The sequence below is a fragment of the Phascolarctos cinereus genome, unplaced genomic scaffold, assembly GCF_003287225.1.
Source record: "Phascolarctos cinereus isolate Bilbo 61053 unplaced genomic scaffold, phaCin_HiC Scaffold_726;HRSCAF=1367, whole genome shotgun sequence".
Classification (NCBI taxonomy): domain Eukaryota; kingdom Metazoa; phylum Chordata; class Mammalia; order Diprotodontia; family Phascolarctidae; genus Phascolarctos; species Phascolarctos cinereus.
In genome coordinates, this window is record NW_027556098.1 from 366,867,288 (window position 1) to 366,881,296 (window position 14,009).

The 14,009-nt window shown below is 42.9% G+C and overlaps 1 protein-coding gene across 1 annotated transcript; it reads left to right on the plus strand.

Annotated features, from left to right (window-relative positions):
* Positions 1-185: 185 nt before the first annotated feature.
* Positions 186-8,388, plus strand: CUNH1orf50 (chromosome unknown C1orf50 homolog). Its single transcript, XM_020983419.2, has 6 exons — positions 186-255; positions 721-943; positions 1,028-1,161; positions 4,631-4,717; positions 5,644-5,775; positions 8,048-8,388. The coding sequence occupies exons 2-6, from the start codon at positions 877-879 to the stop codon at positions 8,228-8,230; spliced, it is 603 nt and encodes a 200-aa protein (XP_020839078.1). The 5' UTR covers positions 186-255; positions 721-876; the 3' UTR covers positions 8,231-8,388.
* Positions 8,389-14,009: the final 5,621 nt, after the last annotated feature.

Here is a 14,009-nt window from a genome sequence, read left to right on the forward strand (position 1 = left end):
CTAGACTCATGCACCACCCCCAAAGGGTTAATATCCGCCCCTAGACCCGCGCCCTGCCCCCACAGGGCGAAACCTCGCTCTTTGATTGCCCCAGAGAATGAGCCCCGCCCCCAAAGGGTGAAGCCGCGTCTTTGGACCTCCTCGGAGAACCAGCCCCACCCCTAGATTTACTCACCGCCCCCAATGGATGAAGCCCCACCCTTAGAGCAATGCACCGCCTCCGCAGGATGTTTTGCCCGTAGACCTCCCCAAAAGGTAAGCCCCACCTCTGGACCTACGCCTGCCCCCCAGAGTAAAGCATCCCCCCCAGACCAATACACCCTTGGGAGACAAGAGCCCCACACACATACACAAAATCCCTGCCCCTAGACTGATTCACCACCCCTACGTTCCTCTTTCCTCTCGAGGTGAAATCTTAGACTACAGCACCATTGTCAGAAGTCTTTCCCCAGAGCAGAGCCCCTCCTCAACCTAGATTGCAGCTACGTCCCCGCCCCCGCCTCTCAGGCCAGAGGTAAGCCTTCAGAACACAGCTCTCAGAACGCAGCTCCGCCCCCACAGTAGAATCCCACCCCCAGCCTAGATAGAAACCATTCCTCTAATCTTCTCCGCTCCTCTGAATGGAGGCGGCACCTTCAGAGCAGAGCCCTGCCCCTGAGGGCTTCCTAAACGGAACTTTCAGCGACCTGTCTCTACAAGGAAGCCCAATTTCCTTCGCAGGAGGCAGCAAGCTTAGTCCCGTCTGCCCCGCCCTTGGAGGCGCGACCTCAGCTCAAAACCACGCCCCCTGACGTACCCTGCTATTAGGACACAGCCGGCCACTTCCTCACTGCGCCTGCGTCACCTGTCCGGCTTCTCTAGATTTGGGCTGGGAATATGGCGGCTCCTGAGGCGGCGGTCTCCGAAGAGGACATGGGGGGCGCGGGGAAGGAGCCGCTGCCAGGTAGGGAGGGCTCGGGGCGGCTGGGTAGAGGGGAGTGCCTGGCGTCCGCCGCCCATGTGCTCAGGGCCCATGTTACTCCCGCAGGGCCTCCCGTAGAGTGCCACTGCGGCCCCACCGTCTCCACCGAGCCCACTTTCCTCGGCCTGGTGAGCCCGTACCGCGCCCGCCGCGTGGGGAACCCCGAAGACCTCGTGGAGCTCGCCCAGCAGGTGCAGAAGGTGAGGGGGACCTCGGGCGGGAGGATCTGGATGGGGAGGGAGGGGAGAAAGTAGGTGGAATGGGGGGAGAGAATACCTGGGGAGGTGGGAGGGAGGAGAGAATATGGGGGTGGGGTGCAGAATACCTGGGGAGGTAGGAGAGAGAATACCTGGGGAGGTGGGAGGAAGGAGGAGAGAGAATATATGGGGGGGGAGAATACATGGGTCGTGGTGAAAGGGGGACGGGAGGGAGAGAAAATACTTGGGGAGTGGGAGAGAGGGGGAGACAGAAGACCTGGGGTGGGGGGGAAGGACCTGGCCTGGGGGAGGGGGAGGGAGAGGACTTGGAGTTTGGCAGGATAGGGAGGAAGAGAGGAGGAGAGACAGAGGACCTGGCTTTTAGGGTCAAGGCTAGAGAGGATCTGACTTTGTGGGGATAGAGAAAGACCTTAGTCTTTTTTTGGAGGAGAAAGAAGGATGGAGAAAGCTGTCATAACCTGTGGCAAGATTAAGGAGAATCTGTCCTTGGGAGGTTGGGGAGACCATTGTCTATTACCTGATGATGGTGGTCACAGCTGATGTTTAGATATTTATATATCTTGTTTATACTTAGTTGTTTGCATGTTTCCCTCATTAGACAGCAAATTCTTTGAGGGCAGTACTATTTTTGCCTTTCTTTGTATCCCCAGGGCTTAGCACAGTGCCTGGCATATAGCAGGTGCTTAATAAATTGCTTGTTGATAATGATCAGAGCTAGAAGGAATCTCAGAGGCCTTCAAATACAACCCCTTCTATTTTACAGATGAGGAAACTGAAAGAAGGTTAAGGGACTTGCCCAAGGTTGCACAGATAGAAGTTATCAGAAATGAGATTTGAAACCATTATTTTCTGACTGGAGCCAAATGTTCTTTCACAGTATCATTGCTGCCTTCAGTTGTGGGTTCAACTAGATGATCTCACTCAAAAATTCTATGAAAAGTCTTAGTATGGGGCTACTATACCTATGGATAACAGTACAATAGGTGATTTTCCCAAATTCCCTCGGTTTTCAGTCTCACATGGATTTCATTTACAGTGGAAATTTCATCACACGCTATTTCTTCTGCACTTTACCTCTAAAGATTACTTGTTTTATAAATGACTCATATTTTCTACTTTCTATAGTCGGAAGAAAAGTATTACTGTGGGTCACAAGATGGTCATTTATCCAGGTAGATCAGTGGTATAGTATCAGACTTCTGTACAGAAAACTGGCCTAGAATAGAAGGCACAGTTTTTACCTTCCAAGCTTATGTGCTAACTATGTAAATATTCTACGGACAGTCAACAGCAATTATTGAGTGTCTACTATATTCTCAGAATTGTCTTATTTGCTACTTGTGGGGAGGAGGTGGCGGAAATAGAGAATATAAGACTTGGCCCTTTTATGGGGGGGTTAGTTGGGGAGACAACACACATACAAGAAATATGCAAGAAACAATTAGGTAACATTGAGTAGTATATAACATGTATGTGTGCATATGTATGTGTGTAATATATGTATATGTATATATCACATAAACAGTTAAAATAGCACTTCATATTCCTTGTGTGTTTATATATTCTAATTTGTAAAATGCCTTTATACCAATAATGACCTACATAAAAGAAGTAGTTATAAGAGATATCATCAAAGAAATGTAAGATCAGAAAAGGAAGTAGGCTGATTATGTGGCAGGAGTGAGGAAACATAACAGCCTGAGTGACCCACTGGTCTGAAGGAGATCTTTACATTTACATTTTATGTACTTTGCATTTGCATCTTTACTTCAGAGGGAAGTCTCTAGAACATCAAATGGATCCTACTAGATTGTAAGTAAAGGATAGTCTGTTCATCAGTTTTTCCTAGCACAGTGCATTGCATGTAGTAGGTGATTGAAATGATAAAGGATTGAATTACATGACTTAGGAACATAACTGCTGAGGAAGCATAGATTAGGGAATCTAATTGGAGAATTCAAGTTACTTGAGAATGCTTCAGAGTTCTTCCTGTTTACTTTGAATGTGTATAGAATGTCAAGGGATCTGGCCCTATTGGAGTTTTCACTGGTGGCTATATAGAGTTTGTTAGGAGATCCCTAGTAGATCTTTAATATATTGATCTGTGATAGGGCTAATCCTTCCATGTTTTCTCATACTAAAAAAAAATGCTAAGTATGTTGTTTGGAAGGGATATGGTATTCCTCTGGCAGCTAGTTCAAATTGAGCAGTGGGCCTGGAGTCAAGAAAACCTGAGTTCTGACTTTGGGCAAGTCACTTAACCTCTGTGCCTCAGCTTTCTTCAACATTATAGGGGATAATAAGAACACCTACCTCTCAGAGTTGTGGTGAGGATCAAATGAGATAATATTTGTAAAGCACTTAGCACCATGTTGGCACTTAATAAATAATGTAATAAATGTTTATTGACTGGTTGATAAGTGACATAACCAGGATTAGAGGATAGATATGACTCCTGTGGCTATTATTCTTTCCATTAGTGAATTGTTAGGATAACTTTAAGTTGTAAGAACCTTGAGGGCATGAACTGTAAATATTTTTCTGTCTTTCTTAGTGTCTAACATAGTACCCTTCCCAACTTCCCTATCACTGTAGTGGCCCCTCCTTCTTCACAGGCACACACACACACGGCCCTTGTCACTCCTGCAGACCCTTATCACCTTATACTTGAACTATTCCAGTAACCTTCTGGTTGGTCTTCCTGCCCCTTGTCTCCCCACCCCAGTCTTTTCTCCACTCAGTTACCAAAGTAATTTTGTTAAAGTGCAGGTCTGACCATATAACTCCCCTACTCAGTTAACTTTAGTGGCTTCCTGTTATCACCAATATCAAATATAAAATCTGATGTTTTCTTTTCAAGCTGTTCATAACCTATATCCTTTCCATGTTTCCAGTCTTTTTATACTTTTCTCTCCTCCATATGCTTGCTGTTCCATGAACATGATACTCCATTTCCTAGCTCCATGCTTTTTCAGTGATAAATATGCCATTGCTGGAATGCTCTGACTCTTCACCTCTCCTTCTCTTGGCTCCTTTAAGATGGTCATATTCCACCTTCTGAGGGAGGTCTTTTCTGGTGATCCATTCTGCCTCCTCCCTATCCCACCCTCACCCCCACAACTGCTACTGCCTTCCTTGTGAGATTACTGTGTATATCTTGCATGTCTTTTTTTTTTTGGCATGTTGTCTCTCCCATTAGGATGTGAACTCCTCTAAGGCAGAAACCACGGTTTGTTTTTTGTTGGTGGTAGCTTTTATTTATTTATTTACTTGTTTTTGGTCATTCTTTGTATCCCCCATTCATAGTATAGTGTAAGGACTTATAATAAATGCTTGTTAATTGCCTGCCTGATGAATAGATGTATGCTTATATAAGGGTTCTGTATGACTTTTAGCTCATAGGAAGGCTTAGCCTTTTCAAGCCTTCAGTGAGTTTTCTTCTCTTTCATAGGCTGATGAATTCATCAGAGCAAATGCTACCAACAAGCTGATAGTTATAGCTGAGCAAATCCGGCATTTGCAAACACAGGCCAGGAAGGTAAGGAAAATACTGCTTTTGTTCCCAGGGTTTAGGGACAGGCTTCTTATTTTTTTATGTTTATTTTCCAGGCCGAAGTTGGATTTTTTTTTATATAACTGCCAGTCTGCTCGAGCAAACCAAGTATTAACCATGTAGCTCTGTCAGATCAGTAGGCAGTGGAGTGGGAGTGAGGTGGGGAGAAATTGTGAAATAGTCAATTCAACAATTCAGGCCAGAGTCTAGTCCTGTTGGGTGTTCTTCTCAGGCCTTAATCCAGTTTGGGAAGCTCTTAGGAAGAAATGACACAAAGGATAAAGATTTTGATACAGTTTCTAGTAACCTAAACCAGCAAAAACCTCAGTCCTCAGTGTTACAAAGTAAAGCCTTAAGTGTTACAAAGTTGTATTGTAATCATGGGCAACTATTGCATAATTCTCTAATAGAGTTTCCCATGTTAGGGCATGCTCTTCCAGTTAGATTTGCAAACAAGCCTGTTAGAATATAAACATATAAGTCAGTCATAGCTCATCTCTCTGAAGGCAAGGTAAGTACCATCTGTGGGTATGGGCAGGAAGACTTATTTGGACTAGATAGCGATGCAGATACAAAAAGGATCCTTCTAATCCTCCTGGGAAGTATACAATTGGGGGCATGTTTAATAATAAAAAAAAAACCACGACCAGTGGAAACTAAGGGACTGTAACAAACAAAATTGAGAATAAGGTAGTATCTGATTGAGAGAAGACTCAGGGTAGTGCTGTGCATTAAAAATAGTCTAGTTCTCAGTTCTTCAGAACTGCCCAAATATCTCAGTTTGATATTCACTATTGTGGGAAAAGCCAGAAAACCAAAGCCCCCTTCAGATAGAAAAAAATCTATAACTGGATGACTGTGAGTACAGATTCTGTCCATTGCTTCTTTTGTTGTTTTTTTGTGGTACCCAGGTATTGGAAGAGGCTCAGAGAGATGCTGAACTGCACCATGCAGCTTGTAATATGGTGAAAAAACCTGGAAATATTTACTACCTCTATAAACGGGAGAATGGACAGCAATACCTTTCCATCCTTTCACCAAAGGTAGGAGGACTGCATTCTTGGTCAGGGTGAGACAGGATCCTGCTGAGCAAACAACTGAGTCAGTTTGCCCTTTAACAAATCTCTTTGTGAGACCCACAAGAGGGCATTTGTGGAGCTGCCAAAGGCAAAGGGCTGTTCACATTCCCCACAAAAGGGCTGTGGGGAATTTTTTTTTTTGGAGGGGAAGGTGAGGCTAAGTATAGTCCTACCAACAGACTCTGATTTCCAAGGATCAACTAGCTACATATGTAAAGGTTTGTCACAAGTAGGTGTTCCACAAAGTGATTAATTCATTAGCTATGGTAACTTTAAAAAAAAGAAAGAAAGAAAATGATGCTCCTGAATCTTACGTGGCCCCTTTTTTGCTTTTGCACTAATAGTGGCCAGGGGTGAGAGTGGGGTGGGAGCAGGGTGCTAAAAGAATCACAGTTTTTACACCATCTATAAACATTAATTAATTAATTAATTAATTAATTAATTAATTAATTAATTAATTAAGCGTTGATAAAGTATGAGATCCAGTGACCACCAAATAGACCTGGTACTGGAGGAAGAAAACATGTCAATATTTATTCTTTCTATAAATAAAACTAGGAGATAGAAGGAAGTGACAGCAAGATGGAATGATCACAGGGACATAGATATTGAGCTGGAAGGGACCACAGAGACTGTCTCATCCAGCCCCCTTACTTTAAAGATGAGGAAACTCAGGCCCAGGGAGAGTAAGTGATTTACCCAAGATTGCACAGGTAATAAGCTTCTGAGGTGGAGTTCTGACCACAGAGCCAGCACTCTGCACAAAGACCTCCCTAGACAGATAAGGCACTGGCAGAGTTGGTTTTATGGTTCATTCAAAGACAACAAAAAGCATCATTTCCTGGGACATTTGGCCATCTGTTGAAATGCTTGTGAACATTTGTAAAAACACCACAGAGAGAATTGTAGCTTATGTGCCAACACATGTTGCAGAGAATGAGGAGGTAGAGAACTCAATAAGACCCTCTTAACTCAGTGACTTCCGTGGGAAGGTGGGCAGGAAGAGAAGGTGATGAAAATATGTTAGAAAAATATATGCCTCGGGAGTAAGAAAGGAAGGAGGCCGAAGGCATGTAAGACTACATGTGTTTATCATGAATATTTTGTTTAAGGGGAGAATCAGGGCACAGAACATGGCAATCACTGAATAACATCTTAGAAAATGAAATTGATTACATATTAATAGATAGGAAATAACTAGGAGGAGAATTTCAAAGCAGCTGTCAGTGTCAGATTGGTGACTGGTTAGAGACAAGGTCAAAATCAACAGCAAATTAGAATAATAAAAGTAAGTAGGAATTTGGTGCAATTAAAGCAATTTCAGCCTGACATTTTTAGACAATCTAATGGTGATAAAACCTGGGAAATGGACAAAAGACCAGACATTGATAGAAATTATCACCATTTCCTAAGGAAATTTAACTAATGTAAATCAGTTGTCATAAGAGACCAAAAGAAACCCAGAAACCACTTTACTCAGCGAACAAAACCTGGATCTTGCCAGGCAGATATGTTAGCCTAGGGCAACACTAGTTTAGGACATAAACTCATTTGTAAAATTTTATTGAGGATTATGAGAGATAGTGCATGGGGGCAGCTAGGTGGCGCAGTGGATAGAGCACGGGCCCTGGATTCAGGAGGACCTGAGTTCAAATCCAGCCTCAGACACATAACACTGACTAGCTATGTGACCCTGGGCAAGTCACTTAACCCCATTGCCTAGCAAAAACAAAACAAACAAACAAACAAACAAACAAATCAAGAACAGCATGAAGCATGAAGTGAAAGGAGAAGCAAGTTTGCAGAAAGCAAAAGATAACTTATGGACAACATGTGTGCTGTATTAGTACCCATGCATTGTCAAGAGATCCAGGGGAATGTTCAAAGTTTAGCTTGATACATGCGTATGTACATATACACGTGTGTGTATATGTATGTGCATATTTACGTCAATATCCACGTAATGCAATTTCAGTGTTTTAACTTAATTGTTATTAATTTAGTTCATTCCCTATTTAATGAGCCATGCCTCACCAGTCCTGGGGGATTCTTAGAGACAAATGAATGATGGTCATACCTTAGCATATAAGTATCAGACTTGGACAATTTCTCAGGTAACTGACTTTTACAACTACAATAGAAATCACAGCATAAGAATGTAGTGAAGTGGGGGGTGGGGGTGGGGTTAAACACAGAAAGGTACAGTATATTTATCTGGCTTTTTTGCCTTTTCTAGGAATGGGGGAAAAGTTGTCCACATGATTTCCTTGGTGCCTACAAGCTTCAGCATGACCTCTCCTGGACTCCATATGACAACATTGGGAAGCAAGATGCTGAAATTAGCATCATGGACAAACTTTTGAGCCAGCAGATGGCCCTGCCCCAATGTACAGAGCCCAATTTCCAGGGCCTCACTTAGTGACCATGGACAATGCCAAATAGGATGTGGGCCTGGCTGTTCTCGTCTCCTTAGCTTCCCTACTTTGTAGGAGTTGTGAGAAGTGAGATATGATGTACATGTATGAGTACCTTGGATGGAGACCCCATGTGTGAATTGAAGTATATTTATGAACTCCATTTTGGACTCCACAGTCTCTGCTTCAGAGAATCCCCAACTAAACAAACATGAGCCAGTAACCATTATTACACATCACAACTCATCCAGATGGACAAAATCCATCCCCATAGCTGAACTAGAGACTTTATAGGAAAGAGAGGAAATGTCACTTTCTTGAAAAGGTTGTAGACTACTGTTTATACACAGAGGAATCTGTACTGCCACCTCTTTTTAACTCCAAAAGTTTAAGAATGGGACTAGAGTCAAGCAAAGGGCCTGATGCTTCTATTTCTATAAGTGATCCTACCCTCTTCCAGAGAACTTTAGGCTCTGAATCATCATCCAAAGTCTCAGGTATATGTATTATGCAGAATGGCAGGTAGAGTGGTGTGGCTGACCAGAGAAGTGATTCTAGTTTCCTTAAAGTGCTGTCTGGTCTGGATTTTCCCTAGCTCCTCAAGCCTTCTTGTTTGGCTGGAAAATTGAGACAAATGCAGAAGAGTGGTGGCTGCCTTCCCTTAAAACGCCTTGCCTTCCGTTCCTAATCAGAGTTTTAGGATCATAAATTTAGAGCTGGAAGGGACCTTCAGGAGCCATTGATTCCAAGCCCCTTCTTTTACAGATGGGGGGAGACTGAGATGTTAAGTGACTTTCCTGGGGTCCCCTATAGCTGTTAAGTGTCTGAGGCAGGATTTGAACCCACTTCCTCCATGAAGCCATACTGCCTCATGGAGGAAGATAGATGAATTTGTGTTAGCCTGGTTTGGGGGAAAGGTCCAGGGCTAAACCATCATATCAGTGCATGAGTGCATTTAAATGGCTATTTCCAAATATGAAGGAAAGAGTTGAAACAATACAATGGGAAGACTAGTAGTTGTTAAGTGACCAGCTACACAGGTAGCAAAGCCAGAATTCCAACCCAGGTCCCCTGATTTCTAGTCCAGTACTTTCAGTGTTGTAGCAGGCTTCCTCTTGTATTGACAGTAAACAGCAAAGGAATTCCTGGATTTCTTTGGAGTCTTTTGAATCTGATCAAAATGGCTTTAAGGGGAAAGAAAAGAACCTGCCAACATTTAGCTGCCAAGCTTGATGCTATAGAAAGTCCTTACAAGAATAGAAGAGGGAACCAGTAATCCATAGGAGACTATATCTGAGAAACTAGAAAACTGATAAGCCTCAGGTTACACCCATTGGAATGACTGCATTCCTTCTGAATAAAGTGTACCCTTTTACATTTATATAGACATATCATATATATATAAATGTAATGCATTTTAATGTGTATACATGTATACATAATTTTATGTTTACATGTAAACATTTTTGTATTTATACATGTGTATATACATATAAATGTACATCCATTTTTATATGCCATAGCTAATTATCAGTACTAGAAATCCCAACACAAGAGGTAAATTTGATGTAGGTATCACTCACTGCGCCTTAGTGGGATGAGACTCGACTAGAATGTGGCTTCCGAATGAGGGTGCGCTTTATTCAGAAGGAATGCAGTCATTCCAATGGGAGTAACATTACACATAAAGAAGATAACATGAGGAGACCTAGGAACCCAAGAGTGGAAACATGGCAAAGAACATTTTAGAGAGGCAATCAGTGAAGGCCAAAACAGAAGCAAATTATAGGCATATATTATAGATACTGGACAAAAGATGAGTTTGACTATCAGTATGCATGAAGTGCTTACTAAATCCTTGAACTATGTTAAGTGCTAAGGAGACCAAAAAAAAAGACTGCCCTCAAGGAGCTCACATTCTGATGGGTGCAAAAAATGTAAACGACAAGGTACATAAAAGATAAAGGAGTAAATGCAAGTTTACCGCATTTAATAATCTGAGAGGAGGAGGAGGGAATTAGGGAAATCAGGAGGTTGGGGTGATGGAGCAAGACGATTCCAAGTATAGGAGAAAGCCAATACAAATGTATGGAAATGAGCAATGGAGCATTGTGTTCAGAGGCACTGTAAATAGGGACGGTATTAAGTGCCTGCTATGTGCCAGGCACTATCTTATTTGATTGTCACAACAACCCTGGGAGGTAGGTGCTATTTTTACATAATATTATTACAGCTAAGGAAACTGAGGCAGAGGTTAAGTTACTTGCCCAAGGTCATATGGCTAGTACATATCTGAAGCCGGATTTCAGGTCTTCCTGACTCCAGGCTCAGCCCTCTCTCCACAGAGCCACCTAACTGCCTCCCAGGCCAATGTAGGTGGATTGTAGAATACGGGGAGGGAGATAAAATGTAAGAAGACTGCCCTAGTAGGAAAAGGCCAGGTTGTGAAGAACTTTCAAGTTATATTTGATCCTGGAGGTGACAGAAGATGGTTTGGAGTGGGAAAAGATGAGGCAGGGTGCCCGACCAAGAGACTACTGCAATAGTCCAGCGAAGAGGTGATGAGTGTCTAACCTAGGACAGCGGCTCTGTAAGTGAAGAGAAAGGGATCTGTAGGAGGGAGACTGAAGGCACAAACAATACACTTCAGTAATGGATTGGATAGCTGAGATAAGGCTGAGAAGTTCAGTGTGACACCAAGGTTGTGAGCCTGGACAATTAATAGCATTTATGTAGCACATGAAAGTTTGCAAAGCTTCTTACAAAGTGCTGCATTTTATCCTCACAATGACCCTGGGGGCAGGTGCTATTCCCCTTTTATAGATGAAGAAAGTGCCTTGCCCAGAATCCCACAGCTAGTATGTGTCTGAGACAGGATTTTGACTCCACACACACCAATATCCATTGTGGCACCTAGCTGAGTGTGGATAATAGGGAACTTTGGGGGAAAGATAATGAGTTTTGTTTTGGACACATTGAATTTGAGATGTCTTTGGGCTATCCAGTTCATGTTATCCAAGAGTTTTGGCAATTGACTGTAGCTCAGGAGAGAGAGACTAGGGCTGGATATATAGTTTGGGAATTATCTTGCATACAGATGATAATTGAACCTAAGGGAGCTGACAAGATCACTCAGATACTATAGTGTGAAAAGACAAGGTGACAGCCAGGGTGAGGGGGGGCGGTGCCCAGAAAGAGAACAGGACATGGATAAAGGAGCTAGCAAAGGAGACTAAAGAGTGGTCAGATAGATGGCCAAATATGAGAGAGCAGTCAGGAAAATTTAAAAAAGAGAGTATCCAGGAGGAGAAAGTCATCAGCAGTGTCAAATGCTGAAGAAAAGTCAAGAAAGATGATTTGGGAAAAGGGCCATTATATTTGGCAGATCATTGGTACCTCTGGAGAGGACAGTTGATCTCATCACTTGAATGAGGAAGTCCAGTTGCCATACTGCAAAAGATTAGAGGAAAGGAAATGGAGACAGCTAGTACAGATGGCTTTCTCACAGATCAGCAGATTACAAACCTGAACAGAAGGCAATTTGACTTTGCAGATGGTCTGCTGGAGTTCTTTTTCTGCTGAAAGTAGAATAATTGATAAAAATTCTTGGCTTGTCTTATCAATATTTTCATCCTATAAAAGGAGGAAGCAAAAGGGGAATTGGTATTCTGAACTCGATTCTGGTCAATAAGGAGGAACATTAATTATTAAAATAAAAGTGATAGGCACTGGGCAGCTAGGTGGCACAATGGGTAGAGCACTGGCCCTGGAGTCAGGAGGAACTAAGTTCAAATCCAGCCTCAGACACTTGACACTTACTAGCTGTGTGACCCCAGGCAAGTTACTTAACCCCGACTGCCTCACCAAAAAGCAAAAAAAAAAAAAAATGATGGCACCTTAGGAGTAAATGATCATTATGGAGTTTATGAAGTAGGCAAAATTTGTCATGGATCCTAGACCTTGAGAGAGTAGATTACAAAGTATTCATAGAAAGGTAAGGAAGGATTCCACATATGACAGGTGAACGATTGGATAAGAAGATGGTGTCTGAAAACTCTTTTGGTGTCTGGACACAGCTTAAAGTATAGGGAATGATGGGCCCTTAGCCAGGCAGTCACTAAGCATCTGTTAAGAGTTTATGTGCCAATCACTGCTGAATACTGGAGATACAAAGAAAGGCAAAACCATAGTACTTGCCCTCAAGGAGTTCACAGTCTTAGAGGAGACTGCATGTAAAAAACTAGGTACATAAAGATATGTACACAATAGATGGAAGGTATAAGGTACCACCTAATATCTTTGCTTGGATTCTTGTCAATCTGATCACGAGGTCTTTAAAGTGAAAAGGACTGAGGAAGGAGAAAACTGCACTCCAGGAAATCATCCGAAGAGAGATGAGAAACACTCCAGAAGGACATTTAGAAGACACAGATGATTACAGTGAGGAAACATAGTGGAAGAGAGAGACTTCTTAAAGAGACCAATGTGGCTGAACAGGAAATGACCTCGGGATTTTTAAAAGACGTTTTGAGAATGGAAACAAGAGCAGGTAAGTAAGGATAAAAACAAAAGTACCCTATGGTTTCATTTCCCCTTCCACACTCACATGCTTCCTCCCCACTTTCCTATTTCTGTTGGTGGAATCCTCTATCCCGGCTAGAAATCTTCCATTTATCTTTGAACTCTTCCTTCTCCCTAACATCTAACCAGACAATGGTCTGGTTCACATCTCATTCCCTTCCCCCTATATGTCTGTGGCAAGGGTTTTTCCTTTATTCTTCATTCTTGGGGTGGGGGGTTGGGGTGGGTGAGAGGGAGAGAAGGTGGATTTTTGCTGATTGACAAAATAAAATACAATTTTAGAAAGTCGCCTCCTAATTTATTTCCCTGTCTTCAGTATCTCTCTTTACAGGACTACTGAAATATTCCTAATGTTCAAGCCTGATCACGGCACTCTCCAGCTCAAAAGTTTTCAGGATAGAATAAATTGCTTCTAGGAGGAGGCTTTGCATGATTTGAATACAATGTGTTTGCCCAGCCTCAGTCCAAAAGATTACACTTCTGCACATTCAAGTTCCAGCTAAACTGTACTATTAGGTGGTTGTTGTTTTTTTAATCTTCCTGCTATGTTCCGATATTCCATCTCCTGCCTCCATGCATTTGCCCTGGCTGCTTCCACGAGTCTCAGATACGTTGTCTTCTTTCTCCTTTCAAGGCTCAGCCAAGGTGCCTATTTCCTCTAGCTGAAAGGGTCCTCCCCTTACAGTTTCTCAGAACGCTTTGGGTTTCTCTCCCTTTTCCCCAGCACTAGTTACATCCTACCTGGTACTTTACTTATCTTTGGACTTGTTCCCACTGCCTGCTCATCAGAAGGGCGGAGACTGCTGTTTTCCAGGGTCTTGGAGCCAGGAGTAGAAGGAAGAATCTCATATCCAGGGAACTTGTCTCAATTTCCTCTGTCGGTCCACTTAGAGCTCTGCCACAGTCTATAGGACTCTTCCCTAGGCTGGGAGGCATGTGTAATGGGAAGGGTGGTCCACATAAGCCTCGGTTTGTGAATATCTGAAATGGGCAAACTCCAGTAGACCGTCTCAAAACTCGATTGCCTTGCCAAACTATCGAAAGGAAAGAAGGAAGAGAGAGACAGAAGACAGAGAGAACGAAAGGGAAAAGAAAGAAGAGAAGGAAGGGAGAGTGGAGGGAGGAGGAAAGGAAAGAAGGAAGGAAAAATGAGCACATCTAAGTGCTAGTTCTCTGACAGGTTAATAACTGCCCCTCTCTGCG